Source organism: Hypanus sabinus, chromosome 11 (genome assembly GCF_030144855.1).
Source record: "Hypanus sabinus isolate sHypSab1 chromosome 11, sHypSab1.hap1, whole genome shotgun sequence".
Taxonomy (NCBI): Eukaryota; Metazoa; Chordata; class Chondrichthyes; order Myliobatiformes; family Dasyatidae; genus Hypanus; species Hypanus sabinus.
In genome coordinates, this window is record NC_082716.1 from 4,724,854 (window position 1) to 4,750,097 (window position 25,244).

At 45.8% G+C, this 25,244-nt stretch overlaps 1 protein-coding gene across 4 annotated transcripts in view; it reads left to right on the forward strand.

The window, feature by feature from the left end:
• The window catches only part of ddah1 (dimethylarginine dimethylaminohydrolase 1), a 121,580-nt gene that overhangs the window by 70,377 nt on the left and 25,959 nt on the right, over positions 1-25,244 (forward strand). Inside the window, exon 1 of one of the 4 annotated variants that reach the window (XM_059983712.1) lies at positions 19,045-19,083. The exons of the other annotated variants lie outside the window; for them this stretch is intronic. Coding sequence (XP_059839695.1) covers positions 19,060-19,083 — 24 coding nt within the window. The 5' untranslated portion in view covers positions 19,045-19,059. Of the gene's footprint in view, positions 1-19,044; positions 19,084-25,244 lie in introns of those variants that run through there. 4 annotated transcript variants of the gene reach the window in all.

A 25,244-nucleotide genomic window follows, 5' to 3' on the forward strand; every position in this document is an offset into this window, starting at 1 on the left:
TGACTCTTAACCCCATGCTGGCCAGCACAGTGCTTTGAGAGTGCTGCTGTTATGAAGGTCTGAGTGATGCAGGAAAGGGTTGTTATTGACCATGAGCTCCCCCTGGTGGCTGCCATCAGTTTTACAGCCTTCGCCTTTCCCCTTGGAGGGCGTCCAGTGAAGTTACAGAAATAGAAGAGAGATTAAATTAAACGTGCAAGATCACTGGGGCTAAATTCCAGGAACATGCAGCTGCCACAAAGCTTCAGGCCAGGAACGAGAATCTAGGCAAATGTCAGCTGCAGACACGGACAGAAGGGTTAGAAGATTATCTTTGTCACGTATACATCGAAACATAGTGAGATGCATCATTTATGTCATCGTCTGAGGATGTGCTGGGGGTAGCCCACAAGGGTCACCCTGCTTTTGGCACCAAAATAGCACAGCCACAACTCACCAGCCCTAATCGTACATCTTTGGAATGTGGGAGGAAGCCAGGGCACCTGGAGGAAACCCACATGGTCACGGGGTGAATTCTAACCCCTTACAGACAGCGGTGGGACTATAATAGCGTTATGCTAACCACTGCACTGCTGTGCCACCTAAAACCTTGCCCACATTTGGCACATATTCATCTGAACCTTTCCTACCCCTGAACCTGTTTAACCGCCTTTTAAATATTGTTAATGTTCCTGTCTCAACCGTTTCCTCTGACAGCTCGTTCCATATACGGACCACCCTCTGGGTGAAAGAGGGTCTCTCTGGTTCCTTTTATGTGGGCGTCACGGTAACAAAGTGGTTAGTGCGTTGCTTTGGGAGTTCAGAGTTCAATTCCAGTGCCATCGATAAAGGAATCTATACATTCTCCCTGTGTGCGTGTGGGTTTACTCCGGATACTGGGGTTTCCTCTCTGTCCAAAGCCATACTGGTTTAGTAGGTTAACTGGTTATTGAAAGTTGTCCCATGATTAAGCCAAGGTTAATCAGACAGTTGCTAGGTAGTGTGGTTCTGTTCCACACTTGCCTCTAAATGAATTTCTCCCCTCTCTCCCGGTCACTGTGGACAAGTTTTCCACAGCATCTTGCTACATGTGACAATAACAAACCAATTCCATTTCCAAAGTCTTGAAGCAGAAAATAGAAGACATAACAGCCTGCCTCCTATGGAGGTAACTATCGTTCCCTCTCATTTTTGTTAAATGAGACCAACCATTGTTCTGAGCAGAAAATTTTTACAAGGCCTGAAATTTGTGTGGAACTTTAAGTGTTTTTTTTTGTAGACTGTGTCAGCATTCAGTGAACCAACAGTTTATTAATGATGAGCAACTGACTTCCATTCTGTGTTTATTGTTGCAATTTGTAACTTGAAACACTGACAATGTAAACACATTGAAGCTCTAAAATGTTTCAAAATAAAGGTGGTGGTACATTTATTATTTAGAAAAATTATGGAATATGTACATGAACACAACTGATTGCATGGTATTTCACAGTTGTATTGACATAGATTTAAAAATTATATTAACGTTACCGGAAAGCAAATCCCAGCTGTGTAGCAACAAAGGGTACGTGCACGGGAGCATTTCAGTTACTGTGTGGCTGTGCAGCTGTATAGCTTAGAGGGAACAGTAAATAGAACATAGATCAACACGAATGCTGGAGAATCTCATCAGGTCAGGTAGCACCTATGGAAAGAAATAAACAGTTGACATTTCGGGCCAAGACCCTTCATTGGGATCTGAAACATTGTCCGTTTTTTCCTCTCCAGAGACGCTGCCTGACCTGCTGAGTTCCTCCAGCATTTTGCGTGGGTTGCTCAAGAATTTCAGCATCTGCAGAATCTCCCGGTGTTTCTTAATAAAGAAAAGGGTGAAGACGCTGTGAGGGCCAGGTGTAGAATTCTGAAGCTCAGAGGCCAGGTGGCTGAAAACAGCCATCTGGTGAGGGAGTGTCTTCAAACTAGTGGGAAGCGGTTAGAAATATGTTTATTACTGTCACACGGGCAAAGATAGACTCAGCGGCCTTTGTTTGTGTTATTCGTATGGATCCGTTCATTACACGTTGTGCTAACGTAGTATGAAGGGGGTGGGTAGCACAACACTTCACAGCACCACGATCAATGGTCAGGGTTTCATTCCCACCACAGTCTGTAAGGAGTTTGTACGTTCTCCCCGGGACCATGTGGGTTCCCTCCGGGTGCTCTGGTTTCCTCCCACGTTTCAAAGGCAGAGATGTTAGAATTAGTAAGTCGTGGGCTTGCTATGACGGCACCTGAAGCATGCCAGCGCTCGTGGGCTGCCACCCAGCACATCCTCGGACTGTGTTGGTTGTTGATGCAAATGACACATTTCACTGTTTCAACCTACAAGTGACAAATAGAACTGATCTTTATCTTTACAAGGTAAAACAAAAACAGAATAAAGTGTTACAGTTACAGAGAAAGTGCAGTGTAGGCAGAAAGCCGCAATGACGTAGGTTGTGAGGTCAAGGGTCCATCTTAATTGTTCAAGAGGTCTGTTCAACGGTCTTGTAACAATGGGGTCGAAGCTGTCCTTGAACCTGCTGGTTCGTGCTGTCAAGCCGTCGTAGCGTTGAGAGCCACACTGAGCTTTTGAGCCAGACGCGTTCACAGAAGTGGAGGGATAAAGGTGAGGGCATTAAAATGGAGACTGCACAATGGGTGGTATCCAAACAGAACCGATGGAACTCTGATCTGTCACCCATTTAAAGATCAAGGATTAACTTTATTCACCATACACATTTACACAGATTAGCAATTTGCTGTGGTGTGTTGGTCAGGGCATGACATGCAACAAAAAACAATATTCAACAATTATAAGGGATTATATAAAATATAAAGTTAGATGTTAAAGTACATCGTCATCATTGTTATAATCTGTCGTAGTGACATGGGTGATCGTGGTCTTCAACCTGTCTCTAATCTGAGAAGTTCTAATAAACTCTTCAGAACTTTTGCCTGTTCATCCCTTCATGAATGTCACGTGTGACTTTTTCTTTCATCAATTTTTCCCGTCACTGCAAGACGTCCGTTAAAATACGGATATAGAATAGTGTGTATAACTATATCCAGTATGTATTTACAACTGGTTTATTCAGCACAGTGACGGGGCAGTATAGGGGGTGGGGGAGGGGCTAACTAGAATGGTTTATCAGATTAGCTGCCTTTGAGATAGCAAATCTGCAGATGTTGAAAACACACAAAACGCTGGAACTCAGCAGGCCAGGCAGCAGTTATGGAAAAGAGTAAACAGTCAGCGTTCCCAGCTGAGACCCTTCAGCAGGACTGGAGTCATCAAGGAGTGATTCCTGCATAAAGCAGAAAGTGGTGGTGGTGGTGGGATCGCGTTGGAGATGGCAGAAGTTGTGGAGAATTATGTGCTGGGTGTGAAGGCTGGTGGGGTGGTAGGTGAGGTCAAGAGGAACCCTATTCCTGTTGGGGTGGTGTGAAGATGGAGTAAGGGCAAGACACGTGAGAAATGGAAGAGTTGCAGTTGAGGGCAGCATTGATAGTGGAGGAAGCCCATTTCTTTGAAAAAGGAGGACATCTCATTCATTCTGGAATGAAAAGCCTCATCCTGAGAGCAGATGTGGCAGAGGCGGAGGGATTGAGAGAAGGGGATGGTGTTTTTACAAGTAACAGGGTGGGAAGAGTTATAATCCGGGTAACTGTGAGTGTCCATGGGTTTAGCTTAGATGTCAGTGGCATGAAGGTTTTGTTTTAATAAACCTATAGTGCCTCCCAGAAGGGAGCTTTTGGGAAAGGCAGTTTGCATGATGGATAGTGTCTGCAATGATTTTTCTGCCAATTCTTTGTCCTGGACACATACTAGTCCTGCAGTGGTGGTAGACTGCAGACAATGACCTTTGCAGCGAAACTGTCATGTTGGCAGAAGTTGTATATTGTGAGAGGATGCTGCACCAGACCAGACAACCATGGCTGATGTGAGGATGCTGTCTATGATGGCAGTGTAGAATTGCACCAGTATGTTCTGGGGAAGATGGGATTTTACTAACAGTCACAGGAAATACGTCTCCTGCCGACTTACTTTGATGATGCAGATCTCTAGAAGTTACACAGCTTCCTATTATCAATGTGGTCCAAAGCACTTTATTAAACTGAGTTCTACAAGGCATTGGTCAGACCACACTTGGTGAGCAGCATTGGGCTCCTTATCTCAGAAAGGATGCGTTGGCCTTGGGAAGGGTCCAGAGGAGGTTCACAGGGATGATCCTAAGAATAAAAGAGTTAATAAATGAGAAATATTTGACTGTTCTGGGTCTGTCCTCACTGGAGTTCTGAAGAATGAGGAGGGTTCTCATGAAACCTATCAAAGGTCAGGATAGAGTGGATGTGGAGAGGATATTTCCTATGGTGGGGGTATCTAGGACCAGATGGTACAGCCTCAGAATAGAGGGACATCCATTTAGAAGAGAGAGGAGGAATTTCTTTAGCCAGAGAGTGGTGAATCTGTGGAACATATTGTAACAGACTACTATGGCAGCCAAGTTATTGGGTATATTTAAAACAGGGTTTAAAACCTATTTAAAATAGGATCCTGATTTGTCCGGACATTGGAGGTTATGGGGAGAAGAATGGGGTTGAGAGGGATGATAAATCAGCCATGATGGAATGGTGGAGCAGGCATGATGGGCTGAATGGCCTAATTCTGTCCTATGTCTTATTGTCTTGTGGTCTATGGCTTTAAATCACTCGCAAATTGACAACTTGTTCCATTTCCCCATTGAAATTTATTTAATGTTTTCCATGCTTGGAATACCTTACGATCCAATAGCTGTGCCTAGTGTCACCTTGTGTCCAAACATTGAAACTGCAGGTGTAAAACTGAATTCTTTTTCAAAAACCTTGAAAGTTGGCGGGAGGGAATGGGGACATAGATAGGTAGGTGGAGAGAAACATTTTCCTACAGCAAAGATCTATAACCTGATATAGAGGTTTATGCTGAGGCTTTGATGGGATCTGGGTACATTTTGATAAATTGACAAGGATGTCATTGTGGAACTCGGGAAGGTGCAGATGGCTTCTCTGTAGAGAGAGTTAAGTGTACCAAGTTCTCGGGAGTTCATGTCAGAGATAACCTCACCAGGTCCCTTTATATCACACCCCTGAACAAGAAGGCACAGCAACGCCTCCAAAGGAGATTGAGGCAAAAAAGGCTCGCCACCCCTACTAACTGTCTTACTGTGTTTTACAGGAGCTCCATTGAGAGCACCCTGACAAGTTACATCTCCATCTGGTATGGGAGGAGTCGGGCATCAGACCAGAACTCCCTACAAAGGACTGTGAGAACAGCTGAGAGGATTATAGGGGTCCATCAGGGGTATTTATCAGGAGCACTGCGTACACAGAGCCCTTAGTATTATTAAGGATCCCATCCACCTATCCAGCATCCTCTTTGACTTTCTACCGTCAGGCAGGAGGCTGTATGTTTCATGGTACAAGTGAGAAATAAAGCTAATCTTTATCAAATCTTTAAAAGTACACGTGTGCACAGGTGTAATGAGAAACTCGCAGCAGTTTCACAGGCACTGAGTATCAGATGAGCAGCATTCACAAGGAAAACATCAATTATACATAAATTATACACAGCTTTTACAAGAAAACAACAATTAGAACAAAAAGAAACAAGGTTGGTTTTAGTGCAGCGTGGTCACAGTGTAGTGATTAGGGTTTTGCTGGTTGGTTCAGGTAGCTTTTCCTGAACCTGGTGGTGTGGGACTTCGGGTTTCTGTACCTCCTGCCCGATGGGAGCTGCGAGGCGATGGAACGGCCTGAAGGGTGGGGATCTTTGATGCATGCTTCCTCCTTGAAGCAGTGCGTGGTGGGCTGGGATGTGCTCGTGTAATACCCAGTGTTGGTGAACATCATGTAACACTTCCCATTTGAGACTCAGATTCAGTGAAACACAGTGAAATGCGTCATTTGTGTTAACAACCAGCACACCCAGCGATATGGTGGGGGCAGCCCGCAATGTCACCACACATTCCAGCACCAACATAGCATACCAGCAGAACAACACAAACACAACACACGGCTCAAGGTTCACGATTGTTTAATGTCATTTCCAGTGCACAAGTGTAAAGGAGAATGAAATAATTGTTACTCTGGATCTGATACAGCATAAAAAATACAGTAAGATAAAGAACACAAAAATAAAAGCACAATAAATATAAATAAATAAGATAGTTTGTATACATTGATTGGCACAGGTGTGTCTGTACATAAGGAAATATAAAGTAGTGGTGGTTGGGGTGTGGAGGGGTGGGTCAGTGGGTGGAGGTGGTGATCAGCCTCACTGCTTGGGGAACGTAACTGTTTTTGAGCCTGATGGTCCTTTGTAGCCTCCTCTCTGATGGGAGTGGGGCAAACAGTCCATGAGCAGGGTGGGTGGGATGATGTTACTGGCCCATTTCCAGTGCCTTATTGAATATACATCCCTGATGGCAGGTAGGCTCCAACCTGGCTTCACTGAGATCTAAACAAGCCCCTTTCCTACCCTCCCAGTCCTCACACACACAGACAGACCTCCAACCCCATCTCTTGGCCCTGCACTCTCAAACTTGCAGACATCGGGCGTCCAACCTCCAGAAGTTGTCTGAACTATGTTTGAACTTTATGCTGCTTGGGTTAGCCTTCGGCTTCTTGTTAGATTTATTTACATAACTTTCAATCTCACATCTCCATGAGCTGAGCCCAAGGGCTGATGGCCTTGCTCTGGGAACAGCCAGAAGGAATAACATTGTTAGACTGTCAGGCCAAAGTTTAGTCTGTCGGTTGAAAGCACAGAACGTGGCTCATATTTAGTTGTGTTTTTCTTAAACTCATATGGGGATAGAGGGTAGGGTTAAAAGTCAGGTTAGGGTTTATGGACAGGGATGCGGGGAGTTAGAGGTCAGATTTGGGTTTAGGGACAGGGATGCGGGGAGTTAGAGGTCAGATTTGGGTTTGGGGACAGGAATGTGGGGAGTTAGAGGTCAGATTAGGGTTTAGGGACAGGGTTGTGGGGAGTTAGAGGTCAGATTTGGGTTTGGGGACAGGGATGTGGGGAGTTAGAGGTCAGATTTGGGTTTGGGGACAGGAATGTGGGGAGTTAGAGGTCAGATTAGGGTTTAGGGACAGGGATGCAGGGAGTTAGAGGTCAGATTTGGGTTTGGGGACAGGGATGTGGGGAGTTAGAGGTCAGATTAGGGTTTAGGGACAGGGATGTGGGGAGTTAGAGGTCAGATTTGGGTTTGGGGACAGGGATGTGGGGAGTTAGAGGTCAGATTAGGGTTTAGGGACAGGGATGTGGGGAGTTAGAGGTCAGATTAGGGTTTAGGGATGGGGATGTGTGGAGTTAGAGGTCAGATTAGGGTTTAGGGACAGGGATGTGGGGAGTTTGAGATCAGGTTAGGGTATTGTGACAGGGATGTGGGGAGTTAGAGGTCAGATTAGGGTTTAGGGACAGGGATGTGGGGAGTTTGAGGTCGGATTTGGGTTTAGGGACGGGGATGTGGGGAGTTTGAGGTCGGATTTGGGTTTAGGGACGGGGATGTGGGGAGTTAGAGGTCAGATTTGGGTTTGGGGACAGGGATGTGGGGAGTTTGAGGTCAGATTAGGGTTTAGGGACAGGGATATGGGGAGTTTGAGGTCAGATTTGGGTTTGGGGACAGGGATGTGGGGAGTTAGAGCTCAGATTTGGGTTTAAGGACAGGGATGTGGGGAGTTAGAGCTCAGATTTGGGTTTATGGACAGGGATGCGGGGAGTTAGAGATCAGATTAGGGTTTAGGGACGGATGTGGGGAGTTAGAGGTCAGATTTGGGTTTGGGGACAGGGATGTGGGGAGTTAGAGGTCAGATTTGGGTTTGGGGACAGGGATGTGGGGAGTTAGAGGTCAGATTAGGGTTTAGGGACAGGGATGTGGGGAGTTAGAGGTCAGATTAGGGTTTACGGACAGGGATGTGGGGAGTTAGAGGTCAGATTAGGGTTTAGGGATGGGGATGTGGGGAGTTAGGTCAGATTTGGGTTTAAGGACAGGGATGGGGGGGAGTTAGAGGTCAGATTAGGGTTTAGGGATGGGGATGTGGGGAGTTAGAGGTCAGATTAGGGTTTAGGGACGGGGATGTGGGGAGTTTGAGGTCAGATTAGGGTTTAGGGACGGGTGTGGGGAGTTAGAGCTCAGATTTGGGTTTAGGGACAGGGATGGGGAGAGTTAGAGGTCAGATTAAGGTTTAGGGACAGGGATGGGTTGGGGGGGGGGAGTTAGAGGTCTGCTCCATGCTTCAGGGCCAGTGTTTTACTATCACTGGCATACAGTATGTCGTGAAATTTGCTGCTTTGCGGCAGCAGTGATAGCGGTGGGAAGCAGCTGTTCCTAAAATGTTGAGTGCACATACCTCCTCCTTGATGGTGGTAATGTCCTGGGTGATGTGGGTTCTTAAGGATGGATGCCACCTTTTTGAGTGATAGTGTTTTGAGTATGTCCTCAATACTAGGGAGCGTAGAGCCCACGATGGAGCTGACTGAGTTTACAACTTTCTGCAGCTTTTTGCAGTCCTGTGCAGTGGCCCCTCCCTACCAGACGTTGATGCAGCCAGTTAAAATGCTCTCCATTGTACATCTGTAGAAATTTGCAAGAGGCTTTGGTGACAAATCGAATCCCCTCAAACTCAGAATGAAACCCAGCCGCTGCTTCGCCTTCCCGGTTACAGCATCGATATGTTGGGCCCGGGATGGATCTTCAGACGACTGTGCATGTCAGACAGTCATAGGACAGTGTGTCCGGGGGTTGGAAGTCAATGTAAGGCACAAAGGCCGGAATTCCAGGTCCCCCCATTGACTAGTCCAGGTGTTTTACCGAAGATCACAGTCCAAAGCTTGAGCTGTGGTCCAGAAGTTGAAACCCGGAGGCTGGGGACCAGAGGCCTGTCCTGATATCCTGACTGGTTGCAACGTGGCCTGGTATATAAACACCACTGCTGTGAGTATAAAAGCCTACAAACAGTAGTGGATATGGCCCAGTCTATTACCGGTAAAGAAAACCCTCCCTCCAGGTCATGCCCTTTTCTCACTGTTGCTATAAGGAAGGTACAGGAGCCTCAGGACCCACTCAACCAGGTTCAGGAACAGTTATTACCCCTCAACCATCAGGCTCTCGAATCAGAGGGGATAACATCATTCACTCCATCACTGAACTGTTCCCACACCCTATGGGCTCACATTCAAGGACTCTTCATCTCTTGTCCTTGATAGTTATTGCTTATTTATTTATTGATGAGAAAGAGATGACGTGAATAAATGTGGGGTGGTCCTGGTGAGTGATGAAACAGGCAAGGTGAGCTACGCTAGCTTCTGAGGATTATGAGGGTGTTTCTGGACGACCTTTACGAGAGCAAGTTCATGAAATGCCTCTACATGGAGTTGTTCCAACTCAGCATGAAAGCCAGGAAGAATTTGCAACCTCGGGATGACTTCTGGTCATTTTATTCCCTGGAAAAAGCTTTTGTTTTTGTCCCAGCTTTGATTCGGGAAGAAGGTACAGAAGCATCAGGACTAGGATTGTCTGACTGGGTAATGGACTGTGAGACCAATGAATACCCTGTCACCACCGAGGTCTCATCACTAGGATAGCGAGCTGTTTCCGTTTACCTGTGCTATACACTTCACATGTATTTTTGAATTATATTTTACTAACTTGTTCATGGTAATGTTTTGGCGTGTGTTGCAGCATGCTTCGGAGGAAAGGTTTTGTTTCGTTATATATAGGTAAATTCAACTTTAAATAATCAACTAATTGGCACCTCAGCTGATGCTCCAAGCATTCCCGGAGACTGAGCCATATTGAAGCAGTTTGGGATAAAGATCCAGTAGGAGTGATAGATTAGGGGAATCAGTGGTGGAGCATAGATGTCAAAATGGGGAACGCATTCAGAGTTTGGAGGTGTGTGATGTCTCTGGACCTGTACTTGCAAGTTTAGAAAAATGAGGGGGATCTTATTGAAACTTATGAATGAGATTACCTAGTGCAGTAGTTAGCTTAACGTGACTGCAATGCCAGAGACCCGGGTTCCATTCCTGCCACTCACTGTAAGGAGTTTGTGCGTTATTCCAGTGACCGTGTGGGTTTCCTTCAGTTTCATCCCACATCCCAAAGATGTATGGGTTAATTAGTCGCATGAGAGCCTGCTGCTGTGCTGCATCTCCGAATAAATTTTTAAAAAGTAACACTGAAAAGCTGAAATATAGTGGGTGTGGAGAGAACGCTTCCTACAGTGGGGAAGTCTAGGACCAGGGCATAGTTTTAGAATAGAAGAATGTCCCTTTATAACAGAGATGAGGAAGATTTCTTTAGCCACAGGGTAGTGAATCTGTGAAATTCATTCCCATGGATAATTGTGGAGAGAAGGCAGAAGAATGGGGTTGAGAGGGATAATAAATCAGCCATGATGGAATGGTGGAGCAGACTCGGTGGGCTGAATGGCCTAATTCTGCTTTTATATTTTGTGACCTGATAATGGTTTTTAGGCTGGATAGGGCTAAAGTCTTGCCTCTGGGCTCTTTATCTAATGTTCTCCTTTGTAAATGAGGTGTCACTGATTTGAAGATGAGCAGCGAAGCTTCCCCTTGTCCAGCCTGGTGACAGTCCCTCAGGCAACATCACTAAACGAAATGCTTGCTCGGTTATCGGGAAGTGTCATAGCTGGGACTTGTGTGGCCATGCTTGAGTACAAGATACAATTTTGAACTGCTTAACTAAGAAAGGATTCACTGGACAGCATGGCAGTGCAGCAATTAGAATAACGTTTTACAGTCGGGGTTCAATACCCACCACTGTCCACGAGGAGCCTGTAAGCGTCCGGCTTTCCTCGTACATTCCAAAGATGTGCAGATTAGGGTCAGTGAGTTGTGGGCACCCTATGCTGGTGTCAGAAACATGGTGATACTTGTGGGCTGCCTAGTACATCCTAGAACTGTGTATGTCCTCCTTCTCCCCTTCCCTGTCTCTCCCTCCCCATTTCTCTCCCCCCCCCCATCTTGTCTGCCTCCTCTTTCTCCTCCTCTCTCCCTCTCCTTCTCCATAAGACATCAGAGAGGAATTTGGCTCATCGAATCAGCTCCACCATTCTAACATGGCTGATTTATTGCCCCTTTCGACCCCACTCTCCAGACTTCTCCCCATAATCTTTGACATCCTTGTGTACTTTGATGGAAGGAGAGCTCTCCCTCTCCCTCTCTCTCGTGCACCCCTTTCGCTCTCTCTCCGATCCGCACTCATGATTCACATTTTCCTTCGCACACTCTGGTCCCCGTCACACGCTCAGACACCTGTCAGCGGAGGGGACGTCTCTGTCCCCCGTGTGCAATGAACCTGCTCGGACGCCTCCTGATTAACGTGACACTAAGGAATTGTACTCGGCACGGAATGTCAGTGCGTTGCCTCAGTATCAAATAGTGTGTCTGGTCTTCACTGCTTCCAAGACTAACAAGAGGTTTTTCCATCTTCTCTGCATTTCTCAGTCTCACGTCTTTGCCATTTTATTCCACAATAACTGTTTTAGAAGCGTTTAGAGGATTGCATTCCAGTCTGCTGTTCCTGCTGATCTCATGTCTGGCAGTGATTGTAAATTGTCCCTCAGCACTGGTTACTGGATGAATTAACGATCGAATAATCCTTCCACCCCTCGGAAAAAAAAATAATATAAACACTGGCTCTCAGCAGGACACTGGGCAGGGAGCGGTGGAAACTTTCAAAGACAGGATGTTCGTGTTCGGGTAACATTTTCTCAGCCTCGAACCGAACCATTCTCAGAGAATCAGGTTTAATTTCACCAGCATATGTCGTGAAATATGTTGTATTGCAGCACTACGCTGCAATACAAAAAAACTATAAATTACAAGGAGGAATATACATTTAAAAATTAAATTAAGTAAGTAATGAAAAAAGCAAGTTTTAAAAAAAGGAATGGGAGTGATACTGAGAATCTGCAGTTGTTGGAAATCCAGAGATAGAAAGATGCGCGCACCCCCCCCCCCCCCCCCATCAGAGGGACTCAGCAGGTCGGGCAGCATCTATGGAGAGGAATGACCAAGTGATGTTTTGGGCTGAGACTCTTAATCAAAACTGGAAAGGGAATGGTCCTGATGGAGGGTCCCGTTCTTTTCCCGATGGAGGGTCCTGTTCCTTTCCCGATGGAGGGTCCTGTTCCTTTCCCGATGGAGTGTCCCATTCCTTTCCCGATGGAGGGTCCAGTTCCTTTCCCAATGGAGGGTTCCATTCCTTTCCAGTCCCAATGGAGGGTCCTGGACCTTTACAATCCCGTTAGAGGGTCCAGTTCCTTTCCAGTCCCAATGGAGGGTCCAGTTCCTTTCCCGATGGAGAGTTCCATTCCTTTCCAGCCCCGATGGAGGGTCCCGGACCTTTGCACTCCCGATGGAGGGTCCCGCACCTTACTGGCACTGAGCGTGGATCCGTGGTGTAGAAGGGAAACCGGGAGAAGAGGGGAATGCTATTGATTGGGGACTCAATAGTTGGAGGAACAGACATAAGATTCTGTAGACATGAATGGGACACTCAGGTGCCAGGGTCTTGAATTGTATCCACAACACTTTGCAGAGGGAGGGAGAGCAGCCTGGTGTCTTGGTACATATTAGTACAATGACATAGAAAGGAAAAGCAAGGAGGTCCTGAAAGGAAAATTTAGAGAGCTAGGCAGAAAGCTGAGAAAAAGGACCTCCAGAGTAGTAATTTCTGGACTGCTGCCTGTGTCAAACGCCAATGAAGGTGGAAACAGGATGATTTAGCAGATAGATGTGTGGCTGAGAAGCTGGTGCATGGGGCAGGGCTTCAGTTTCTTGGATCATCAGGATCTCCTCTGGGGGAGGTACTACCTGTACAAAAGGGAAAGCCTACACCTGAACCCGGGGGGGGGGGGGGCGGGGGAGCAATATTCTCATGGGCAAGTTTGTTAGAGCTGTTGGAAAGGACTTAAACTAATTTGGCAGGGGATGGGAACTAAAGCAAAGGAACTCAGGATAGGATGCTTAGACTGTCAGTAAGAGCAAGCAGATTTAGAACAAAATTGCAGCCAGCAGAGTGAGTATCAGTGCACTAGTGATGCAAAATCAAAACAGGTAGCAAATAGTGTATTCAGAGCATTATATCTCAAGCATGGTGCATAAGAAACAAGGTGGGTGATCTTGTTGCACTATTACAGATTGTCAAGTATGATGTTGTGGTCATCACGGAATCGTGGCTGAAGGATGGTTGTATTGGGAACTGAATGTTCAAGGTTATCAGAGGGATAGGAAGGTAGGCAGAGGGGGTGGCAATGTCATCAAGTCAGTAGAAAGATGTGACATGGGATTGGAAGATGTTGAATCCTTGTGGGTTAAGTTAAGAAACTGCAAGGGTGAAAGGACCCTGATGGCAGTTATGTACAGGCCTCCCAACAGCAGCTGGGATGTGGACCAGAGATTACAACGGGAAATAGAAAAGGCATGTAAAAGGGTAAAGCTGTGATGGTCATGGGAGATTTTAACATGCAGGTCACTTGGGAAAGTCAGGTTGGTAATGGATCTCAAGAGAGTGAGTTTGTTGAATGCCTAAGAGATGGCTTTTTAGAGCAGTTTGTCGTTGAGCCTACTGGGGGATCAGCTACACTGGATTGGGTGTTATGTAACGAACCAGAGGTGATTATGGAGCTTAAGGTAAAGGAACCCTTAGGAGCCAGTGATCATAATATGATTAAGTGCAACTTGAGAAAGTAAAGTCTGATGTAGCATATTTCAGTGAACTAAAGGAAATGACAGTGGTATGAGAGAGGAGTTGGCTGAAGTAACTGGGAAGGAGCTGCTGGCAGGGATGACAGCAGAGCAGCAATGGTGTGAGTTTCTGGGGAAAACGAGGAAGGTGCAGGATAGATTATTCCAAAAAGGAAGAAATACTCAAATGGCAAAATTGTACAAACGTGGCTAACAAGGGAAGTCAAAGCTAATATAAAAGCAAAGGAAAGGGCATACGACAAAGCAAAAATTAGCGGGAAGACAGAGGATGGGATTAACTTTAAAAAACCTACAAAGAGTAACTAAAAGAATTATTAGGAGTGAAAAGACTAAATATGAAAGCAAGCTAGCAAACAATATCAAGGTGGATAGAAAAAGTTTTTTCAAGTATGTAAAAAATAAATGAGAGATGAGAGTGGGTAGAGAACTGCTAGAAAATGAGGCTGGAAAAATAATAACGGGGCCAAGGAGACAGCAGATGAACTAAATGAGTATTTTACATCAGTCTTCACTGTGGAGACACTAGCAGTGTGCCAGATGTTGAAGGTTGTGAGGGAAGAGAAGTGAGTGCAGTTACAATTACAAGGGAGAAGGTGTTCAAAAAGCTGAAAAACCTAAGGGTACGCAAGCACGAGGAAATCTGCAGATGCTGGAAATTCAAGCAACGCACACAAAATGCTGGTGGAATGCAGCAGGCCAGGCAGCATCTATAGGGAGAAGCGCTGTCGACGTTTCAGGCCGAGACCCTTCATCAGGACTCAGGGTACATAAGTCACCCAGACCAGATGAACTGCACCCTAAGGTTCTGAAAAGGTGGCAATTAGAAATGATCTTTCAAAAATCATTGGACTCTGGCATAGTGCCACAGGACTGGAAAATTGCAAATGTCACTCCACTCTTTAAGAATGGAGGGAAACAGCGGAAAGGAAATTATAGACCAGTTAGCTTGACCTGAGTGGTTGGGAAGATGTTGGAATCAATTGTGAAGGATGAGATTATAGGCAGGATGGGACAAGGTCAGCATGGTTTCCTTCAGGGAAAATCTTGCCTGCCTACCAAGCCTGTTGGAATTGTTTGAGAAAATTATGCGATAAAGGGGATTGAGTGGATGATGTATATTTGGTCTTTCAGAAGCTCTTTGACAAGGTGCCAAGCATAAAGGCTACTTACCAGGCTGAAAGCCAATGGTATTACAAGAAAGTTACTAACATGGTTAGAGCATTGGCTGATTGGTAGGAGGCAGTGAGTGGTAAGAAAAGGATCCTTTTCTGGTTGGCTACCAGACTAGTGGTGTTCTGCAGGGCTCGGTGTTGGGACCACTTATTTTTATGTTGTATATCAATGATTTAGATGATGGAATAGATGGCTTTGTTGCCAAGTTTGCAGATGATATGAAGATTGGTGGAGGGACAGGTAGTGTTGAGGAAACAGGATGCAGAAGGACTTAGACAGATTAGGAGAATGGGCAAGAAAGTGACAAATGAAATACAATGTTGGAAAATGAATGGTCATGCTCTTTGGTGGTAGAAATAATTGTGCAGACTATTTTCTATCGAGAGAAAAATCCAAAAATCTGAGATGCAAAAGAGACTTGGGAGTCCTTGTGCAGGCAACCTAAAGGTTAACTTGCAGGTAGAGTTGGTGGTGAGGAAGGCAAATGCAGTTTTAGAACTCATGTCAAGATGTCTGGAATACAAGAGCAGGAATGTAATGCTGAGGCTTTACAAGGCCCTGGTGAGGTTTCACTTTGAGTACCATGAATAATTTTGGGCCCCTCATCAAAGAAAAGATGTGCTGGCATTGGAGAGGGTCCAGAGGAGGTTTACAAGGATTATTCTGGGAATGAAAGTGCTATCATATGAGGAACATTTGATGGCTCTGGGTCAGTACTCACTGGAATTTAGTAGGTTGGGGGGTGGGGATCTCATTGAAACCTCCGTTGAAAGGCCTAGACAGAGAAGATGTGGAAAGGATGTTTTCCACAGTGGGAGAGTTTATGAGAAGAGGGCACAGCCTCAGGATAGAGAGCTGCCCTTTCAAAGTAGAGATGCAGAGAAATTTCTTTAGCTAGATGGTGGTGAACTTGTGGAATTTATTACCACAGGCAGCTGTGGGCCAGGTTGTTGGGTGTATTTAAATTGGAGATTAATTGGTTCTTGATTGGCCACAGCAACAAAGGTTACAAGGAGTTGGCTGAGGAGGCAAAAAAAAGATCAGCCATGATTAAATGGTGGAACGAACTTGATGGGCTAAATTGCCTAATTCTGCTCCCATGTCTTATAGATCTGGCAGAATCAGTTCAACACACACAAAATACTGGAACAGCTCAGCAGGTCAATCAACACTCTGGCTTCTGCCCCTTCTTTGCCAACCCTGATGAAGGGCATCAGCCTGAAATGTCGACTGTTTATTCCTCTCCATAGATATTGCCTGACCTGCTGAGTTCCTCAGATTTTGTGCCTGCGTTGCTCTGGATTAGACAATAGACAATAGACAATAGGTGCAGAAGTAGACCATTCGGCCCCTCGAGTCTGCACCGCCATTCTGAGATCATGGCTGATCATTCACTATCAATACCCAGTCCCTGTCTTGTCCCCATATCCCTTGATTCCCCTATCCATCAGATATCTATCCAGCTCCTTCTTGAAAGCATCCAGAGAATTGGCCTCCACCGTCTTCCGAGGCAGTGCATTCCACACCTCCACAACTCTCTGGGAGAAGAAGCTCTTCTTCAACTCTGTTTTAAATAACTGACCTCTTATTCTTAATCCATGCCCTCTGGTACTGGACTCTCCCAACATCTGGAACATATTTCCTGCCTCAATCCTATCAAATCCTTTAATTATCTTAAACGTTTCAATCAGATACCAGCATCTGTGGAATCTCTGTTAAAGGTTAGTTTTATTTGTCACATAGAGTGGGCGTCTTGTGTGAAATCAAATCAACGTGGATTGTGCCACACTTCCAGTGCCAACACAGCATGCCCACAACTCACTACTCAATCCTGTACATCTTCGGAAACTGGAGAAGCTGGGCAAAGCCCGCTTGGTCACAGGGAGAATGTACAAACTAGTCAGCAGCGGGAACTAAACCCCGACCTTACAGCCAGAGGGTGGTGAATCCGTGGAATTCACTGCCAACTCATTGAGTATATTTAAAGCACAGGTTGATGGGTTCTTGATGAATCAGAGTGCCGAAGGTTACGGGAAGAAGGCAGGAGAACTGGGTTGAGAGGGGATGGTGAATGAGCCGGAGCAGACTGGCTGCACCGAGTGTCCTTATTCTGCTCCCACTTCTAGTCTTCTAGTCTTGCGGTTACGCTAACTGATCCGGCACTGTGCCATCCTGTGGGCTGGGACTTGGAGAGCCTCCAAGGCAGTTGAGGAATTGGAAGCTGTTTGTCTAATTGGATTGAAAAGCACTGAGGACGGGGTTGACAACGGTGGGGTTGTCGAGACATCCAGTCTGGCTTGTTCCACTCTGAATGAAAATTTCTTTTGAAAGACTGTGTTTAGGTATCAGCTGCCCCTTGGAAAGGTCCTGATTAGTTTCAGTAGCTTTAGTTGTCAGAGGGGCCTGTCGTACCCAGGGAGGGGTGGCACCTCTGGTGAAGGGTCTTGATGAGCCCATTCTGGGATCCACCGGACTCTCAGCTCTCACCTCTGCACGCGACAGCAGCCACAACACGAGTTCAGCACTTCGGCAGGGTGAGGGTAATCGGTGGGCCTCATATCCCGGTGAGGTAGGGTCGCGACTGCCAGTGGATGAGATCGACAGTCGGATCCAAAGGCCAGGAAGGCCTTTCTGTGGAGAACAAAGGCCGCAGCAAGGCACAGAAGAAGTCACGGTCATCCACTGCGATCACGTTTGTGACGCTTGTTCGTACCACTGGACCCGGATCTGAGGTCAGAGAGTGGAACTGACCCAGTGCAACAGCTTTCCACTTTGAAAACTCTCCGCGCCGGTCTCCTGTCAGCGTTGGATGCAACAGACAGCCAGCAGTTGTCAAATGTACTGTATAGTGAGACGGTGAATGTGCTGGGGTCAGCACCAACACAGCTCACTGAGCCCAAACTGCAAGTCTTTAGAACGTGGGAGGGGACTGAGGTAACCCACACAATCGCAAACTCCCCACAGGCCACAGTGGGAATCGAACCCGGGTTGCTGCCACGGGAGAGTATTGGGCTAGCCGCTACACCATCTGCAGGCTACCCACATGAAGGGGGCATGGGACGGGCAATAAATTCAGCCTTGCTGGCAACACTCCGTCGTGATAGTAGGGTTAGACTGGACCATGAAGACCTCAGGACCTCAGCTGGTCACGAGGAGGATTGAGTGTAAGTGAGTGTGTCTGTGTGGTTGGGGGGGGGGGGATATAAACTGTGAAACTATAATGCTAAGTTGATTTATTATTGTCACCGTGGTGGAATCCACATCCCTCACCCCCCTGGCCACCATTCAGGCCGTGCTCTCTTCTCAGTGTTACCATTAAGAAGAAAGTACAGGGGCCTCAGGACCCACACCACCAGGTTCAGGAACAGTTATTACCCCTCACCCAAACCAGAGGGGATAACGTCACCCAACTTCACTCACCCCATCATTGAACTGTTCTCAGAATCCATGGACTCACTTTCAAGGACTCCATCTCATGTTCTCTATCTTTATTGTTTCTTTGTATTTGAGAAAACAAATCTTAGGGTGGTAACTGGCGACATATGTACTTTGACAATCAATTTTCTTTGAACTTGAACGTACTGCAGAACGCTTGTATACCATCCGTTAGATTAGATCATGTTTGTCAAATGTACATTGAAACATATGGGGAAATGTGTCATTTGCCACAACCAAATGATGTGCTGGGGGCAGCCCGCTAGTGTTACCACATTCCTCTGCCAACATAGCATTTTCTCAGTGTTCATCAGAACAACAGAGCAACAGTAAAACAAGCCCCTTTCCCACTCACTCACACACAGGACCTCAATCCCAGGACAGGCCCCTTCCCCACCCCCTCACTCACACACAGAGTCCAACCCCAGGACGGGCATCCGGTCTTTGGCCCTGGACTCGCTGACATTGGGCTTCTGACCACTGCACACGATGACCCATTCAGATAATTTCAACGCGTCAGTGCATCGTGGTAGTACAGAGTAAATCAATAACGGAATACAGAATAAAGTGTTACAGAGAGAGTAGAAAACAATTTGACAACAAGGAGCAAGGTTGTACAATATAGATTATAAGGTGAAGAGTCATCTCATTGTACTAGGGAGGAAACCCACATGGTCACGGGAGAACTCCTTACGGTAAGGACAGTGGTGGGAATTGAACTGGGGTCACCTGTACTATAAAGCTTCATGCCAACCACTATGCCACAGTGACACCCCAGTACATTAACAGCATTTAAAAGGAGCTTGGACAATTGCATGAAAAGGAAAGGTTCGGAGGGATATGGGGCAAACACAGGCAAGTGGAACCAGCTTAGATTGGAATCTTGGTTGCTATGGGCCAGGTGGGCTGAAGGGCCTGTTTCTATCCTGAATGAAACCATGATTGTAAATTAGTAAATTGTCTCTTGTTTTGCACATACACATCAGATCAGTACAAAAGGGCCTTGAGATCAAACAGTAACAATGCAGAAGTGTTACAGATACAGGGAGACAATAAGTGGAATTCATTGCCACAGGCAGCTGTGGAGACCAAGTTATTGGGTATATTTAAGACAGAGGTTGATAGATTCTTGATTGGTCAGGGCACGAAGGGATATGGAGAGAAGACAGGAGTTTGGGGCTGAGAGAGAAGATGGATCGATCGGCCATAATGAAATGGTGGAACACTCAATGGGCCAAATGACCAATTCATCATAGTAGAGAAGCATTCAGTTGTCTTACAACAGTGGGGCAGAATTTGTCCTGGAGCCTGGTGGTGCGTTCTTTCTGCCAATCTCCTGCCCGATGGGAGAGGGGAGAAGAGAGGATGTCTGGAGTATGTGGGGTCTCTGATTATGCTGGCTGCTTTACTGAGGCAATGAGAAGTGTAGACAGGGTCCATGGAGGGGAGGCTGGTGCTGCTGGTGGCTGCTGTGTCCAGGAATTCCAGGGAAGTGAAGAGGGCTGAGAGTATTCATAAGCAAATGAAAAACTGCATATTTCCCTGATGCGTACTAAATGGAATGAATCCAGAGTTTAAACAGTAGGAAAAATTTATCCCATCTGCTCTCAACAATGAGAGCATCACATCGTTCTGGAATGTAGTGAAGTCAGAGATCTCTTTCTCCTTCTCTCTCTCTTTCTTTCACTCTCTCACATTCTCTCTCCCCTCCCCCACTCTCTCTTTCTCCTCCCTCCCCTCTCTCCCTCTCCCCTCCCCCTTTCTCGATCTCTCTCTTGCTCTTTCTCTCTCCCCCCCTCTGCTCTCTCTCCCTCTCCCCCTCTCCCCCCTCTCTCTTCCTCCCCCCCTCCCTCCCCCCCTTTATTCCATTCAAAAGGCATCATCATCTTGACTTATGAAGCTGACTTTTTTCACCACGCTTGACTCATGAGGTCGTTTATGATGTCAATCACAAAGGAAGGTGAGACAAGTTAAACTCTCTGGCTCATGGAAAATTGTGAGTAGTTTTGGGCCCCTTATCTAAGAAAGGATGTGCTAGTGGAGGAGGGGGTCCAGAGGAGGCTCACGAGAATGATTCAGCAATGAAAGGTTTAACATATGAGGAGCATTTGATGGCTCTGGGCTTGTACTCACTGCACTTTAGAAGAATGGGGGGAATCTCATTGAAACCTATCAAATATTGAAAGGGCTAGATAGAGTGGATGTGGAGAGCATGTTTCCAAAAGTAGGGTAGTCTAGGACCAGAGAACACGACCTCAAATAGAAGGTTGTCCATTTAAAACAGAGATGAGGAGGAATTTCTTTAGCTTGAAGGTGGTGAAAGTGTGGAATTCATTGCCACAGATGACTGTGGAGGTCAAGTCACTGGGTATACTGAATTAAAGTGAAGGTCGATTAGGTTCTTGATTGGTAAAGGTCAGAGGTTATGGGGAAAAGGCGGGAGAACCAAAACTATACATAAACAGATGAAGTCATTTGAACATCCAGTATACAAAAAAAAAACAAACTCTGCAAATCAAGGGGTAATACTGAGAACCCAAGCTGCAAAAAGTCATTGAAAGTGGGTGGACAGGTTGTGGAATCAGTTGTGGAACCTTTGTTGAGGTGAGTGAAGGTATTCACACCCATTCAAGAGCCTGGTGGCTGAGGGGTAATAATGGGTCCTGAGGCTCCTGCCCGATGGTAGTAGTGAGAGGGGCTGTTAAAGGTGACGAGATGTTCTTACAGGGGTGGTGTTAGGTACCTGAAATGGGTTACTGGACAGTAGTGGAAGCTTCAGTTTGGGGAGTAGGCAGATACGTGAGTATGAAGGGAAAGGAGTGACATGGAGGCAACTCAGGAGTAGGTATTTACCATCAAGGTGGCTTGAGATTGGGGCCGAATGGTCTGCACTATTCTGTGTCCCATCGGAACCGATGGTACTGAGGATGTCGAGTCAGTGTGGTTACAAGGTTACACCCTTGGCAGGGAGTCCCGCTGATTCAAGACAGAGATCCGTGACCCTGTGAGACTGTGCGTGGATTGACGTTCACCGGACTGAAGTATCCACAGGGGAGACCGGGAATGTTGGATCAGTCAGAGAAATTCCGAGATGGCACGTCAGCTGTTCATCGACTCCCAAACCCATCAACGTCCAGAATCAGAATCTGGACTTTGTTGTGAAATTTGTTCTCCGGCAGCAGAACAGTGCAATCGTTAAAGATAACTGTAAATTATGATAAGAATATATTTTTAAAAAATTAAATAGTGCAAAAAGAGAGCAATAAGTGAGGCAGTGTTCATGGTCCATTCAGAAATCTGATGGCGGAAGGGAAGAAGTGGTTCCTGAAACATTGAGTGTGGGTCCTCAGGCTCCTGTACCTCTTCCTTAATCGTAGCAATGAGAAGAGGGTATGTCCTGATTGATGGGGGTTTGTTAATGATGGGTGCTGCCTTTTTGAGGCATTGTCTTTTGATTGTGTCTTCGTGGCTGGGGAGGCTGGTGCCCATGATGGAGCTGGCTGAGTTTACAACTTTCCGAAGCTTTTCCCAATCCTGTGCAGTTGCCCCTCCATACCAGACGGTGATGCAACCATCTAGAATGCTCTGTAGGAATTTGCTAGGTTCTCTGGTGACACACCAAATCTCTTCAAACTCCTAATGAAGTTGAGATGCTGGCTTGCTTTCTTTGTAATTGCATCAATATGAGATGGTTCCTCAGAGATTCATACTCCCAGGAACTTGAGGCTCTCACCTTTTCCATTGCTGATCTCTCTCAGGCAGTCACACAGACACAGTACTTTCGGTCCATCGAGTCTGCACCGATCATTTGTCCGCTATTTACTCTAATCCTCGATTAGAACCATTTTGATTCTGCTCATACTTGAGCAATTACATTCCACCTATTTAGCCATTCTCTCCCCAAATCCCCCCAGGCCCACCACCAAGGCTATGCTGTCTTCTCACTGCTGCCATCAGGAAGAAGGTACAGGAATGCTAGAGCCTTCACCATCTGGTTCAGGAACAGTCATTACCCCTGTACCATCAAACACTTGAACAAAATAGGATACCATCACTCAACTTCATGCACCCCATCACTGAACTGTTCTGGAGAAAGCGGCTCAGCTGTCCACTCTTTCAGGGACTAAACAGTTGACATTTGGTGCAGGGATCTTTCATCAGGACCACAGAGGAAAGTGGCAGAATAAGAAGGTGGGTGAGAGGAAGGAGTACAAGCTGGCAGGTGAGACCAGGTGAGGGGGGGTGAAGTAAGAAGCTGAGAGGTGATGGGTGGAAGAGGCAAAGTGCTGGAGAAGAAGGAATCTGATGGGAGAGGATAATGGACCATGTAGAAAGGGAGGGAGGAGGGGATCCAGGGACAATCGTCTACTGTTTATTAATTTCCATAGATGCTGCCTGACCAGCATTTTGTGTGTGTTGCTCTGGATTTCCAGCATCTGCAGAATCTCTTGTGTTCCTGATGAGCTATGTTTTTATCAAAAGGTGGAGCACCTGCGAGAGACAAACGCTTCTCCAGTTTCTTGTATTCTTAAATGAATAACAAATGTACTTATGAAAGCCAGGATATTTACTGGCTAGTTGCGAGAGAGCTGGCTTTGGTTTCTCTCTGGCCTTTTACCTTTCCCACCCGTCTGGCTTCACCCACCACCTTTTACTTTGTACTCTTCCCCCCCCCCCCCATGTTCTGGCGTCTTCCCCCTTCCTTTCCTGTCCTGAAGAAGGGTCTCGACTGTTTATTCAATTTCATAAATGCCTGACCTGCTGAGTTCCTCCAGCATTTTGTGTGTGTTGCTTTTGATTAGTTTCTGCTGTTTGTGTACAAGATCTGCACCTTGAGCCATATTTCGGATGGCAGACCCCACCCTGTCTCTGAGGTCTCGCCAGGCCTCTGATGAGGTGGTGGCGTTGTTTTGAGAAATAACATTTGGAATGGCGAGGGAAACTGAAGCAGTCTTTGTCCGATGCCCAACTCAAAATCCTCAGCCCACCAAGAAAGTGAAATATGTCAGGCCAAATATCCGATAAGCTGGTGCAAAATAAAATACCATGGATTCCAGTTAATTGGGGCACATCCGGACCAGTACATTCTGGCCCAATTAGCTGAACTTTCATGGAAATAGTTAAAAAGGTATAAAAAGACAAACTGAGTAACAACTTACGTATTTAAGTGAAATACAGAACAAATTAAAACATTATCAATACTGTTACAGTACTATAAAACTATATTAGTTCCTAATAGTGATCAATGGAGGAATTCATCCAGTATACGCTGCCATTTTCTTTTGATTGACTGTAAATGAACAAAATCAGGGCAGAACCTAGTGCAGATAATGGACTACTTTCACACAATGCTTTTGATGATTGCATGCTCCAAATCATCATTTCCATTGTAACATTCAAGACGATTGTAGATACCTTCAGATTCTTCGTAGTTGCTAACTATGGCCACTGCTGGCATCTCTAAGCCTGAACGCCTGAAACCGCAGCTGGCATAACAGTTCTGAATTGTCCACTGCTCATTTCACACCAAGTCGGTGGCAAAAATCACTGCTTTTTGAGCACAAACACACAGAACTGATGCTCTTTAAAAACTGTTCACTCAGAGCACAGTGTAGTGTCTTAACGGCTACATGGCGTGTACACGACTGATGCTAATTAGAAATTGTTTGGGAAGGAGGTACGGGAGCCTCAGGATCCACACTACCAGGTTCCAGAACAGTTATTACCCCTCAACCATCAGGCTCTTGAACCAGAGGGGATAATGTCACTCACCCCATCAGTGAATTGTTCCCACAACTTATGGACTCACTTTCAATGACTCTTCATCTCGGGTTCTCAGTATTTATTGTTATTATTTATTTTTGTAATTGCCCGACTTGTCTTTGCGTACTGTTTGAACGCCCAGGCTGGCGCGATCTTTCATCGATTCTATTACTGGCATTATTCCGTTACGGATTTATAGAGTATGCCCGCAAAAAAATGAATCTCAGGGTTGTATATGGTGGCATATCTGTTCTTTGATCATAAATTTACTCTGAACTTTTTTTGAACTTTGAACAGTCTTTTGCCCCAATTATGCAGCATAATATCCCAAATAAGCAAAGAGAATCCCAACTATTTTCTCAATTGCTTTTGTTCTTTAAGAGTTGTCCCAAATAAGCAGCTCCCTTAGGGTTAGGGTTAGTAGCCCTATTAACTGGAAGCAGCTGTATATTATAAATATTGAGACTTAGTCCATAGCTGAGATAATTAATGGATAATGTTTCTCAGATGCCGATTTCTGTTCAAGACAAAAAGAATGGAATAATAATAACACCATCAGACCATAGGATATAGGGGCAGAATTAGGCCATTTGGCCATCACATCTGATTCACCATTCCATCATGGCTGATCCAGTTTTCCTCTCCTGCCTTCTCCCTTTCTCCCTTATCCATTCATGACCTGACAAAACAAGAATCTATCATTTTCTGCCCTATATATATATATTTAAAGATGGCCTCCGCAGATGCCTGTGGCAAAGAATTCCACAGATTCACCACTTTCTGGTTAAAGAAATTGCTCCTCATCTCTGTTCTATGACTGGCACAGTGGCATACCTCACAGCTGTGGGCAAGGTGTTTGTATGTTCTCCTCATGACCATATGGGTTAGGGTTAGTTATTAGTGGGCATGTCGTGTTGGCATTGGAAGCCCATCCTCTGACTTTTCATCGTTGATTTTACTCTATGTTTCAATGGTTCGAGTACGTGTGACAGATAAAGCTAAACTTAAACTTACCTTGAAAAAATTCTTGTGACTTTAAGGTTGTGTATGGTAAACGTACATACTCTGATAAATGCACTTTGAACTTTGGAGG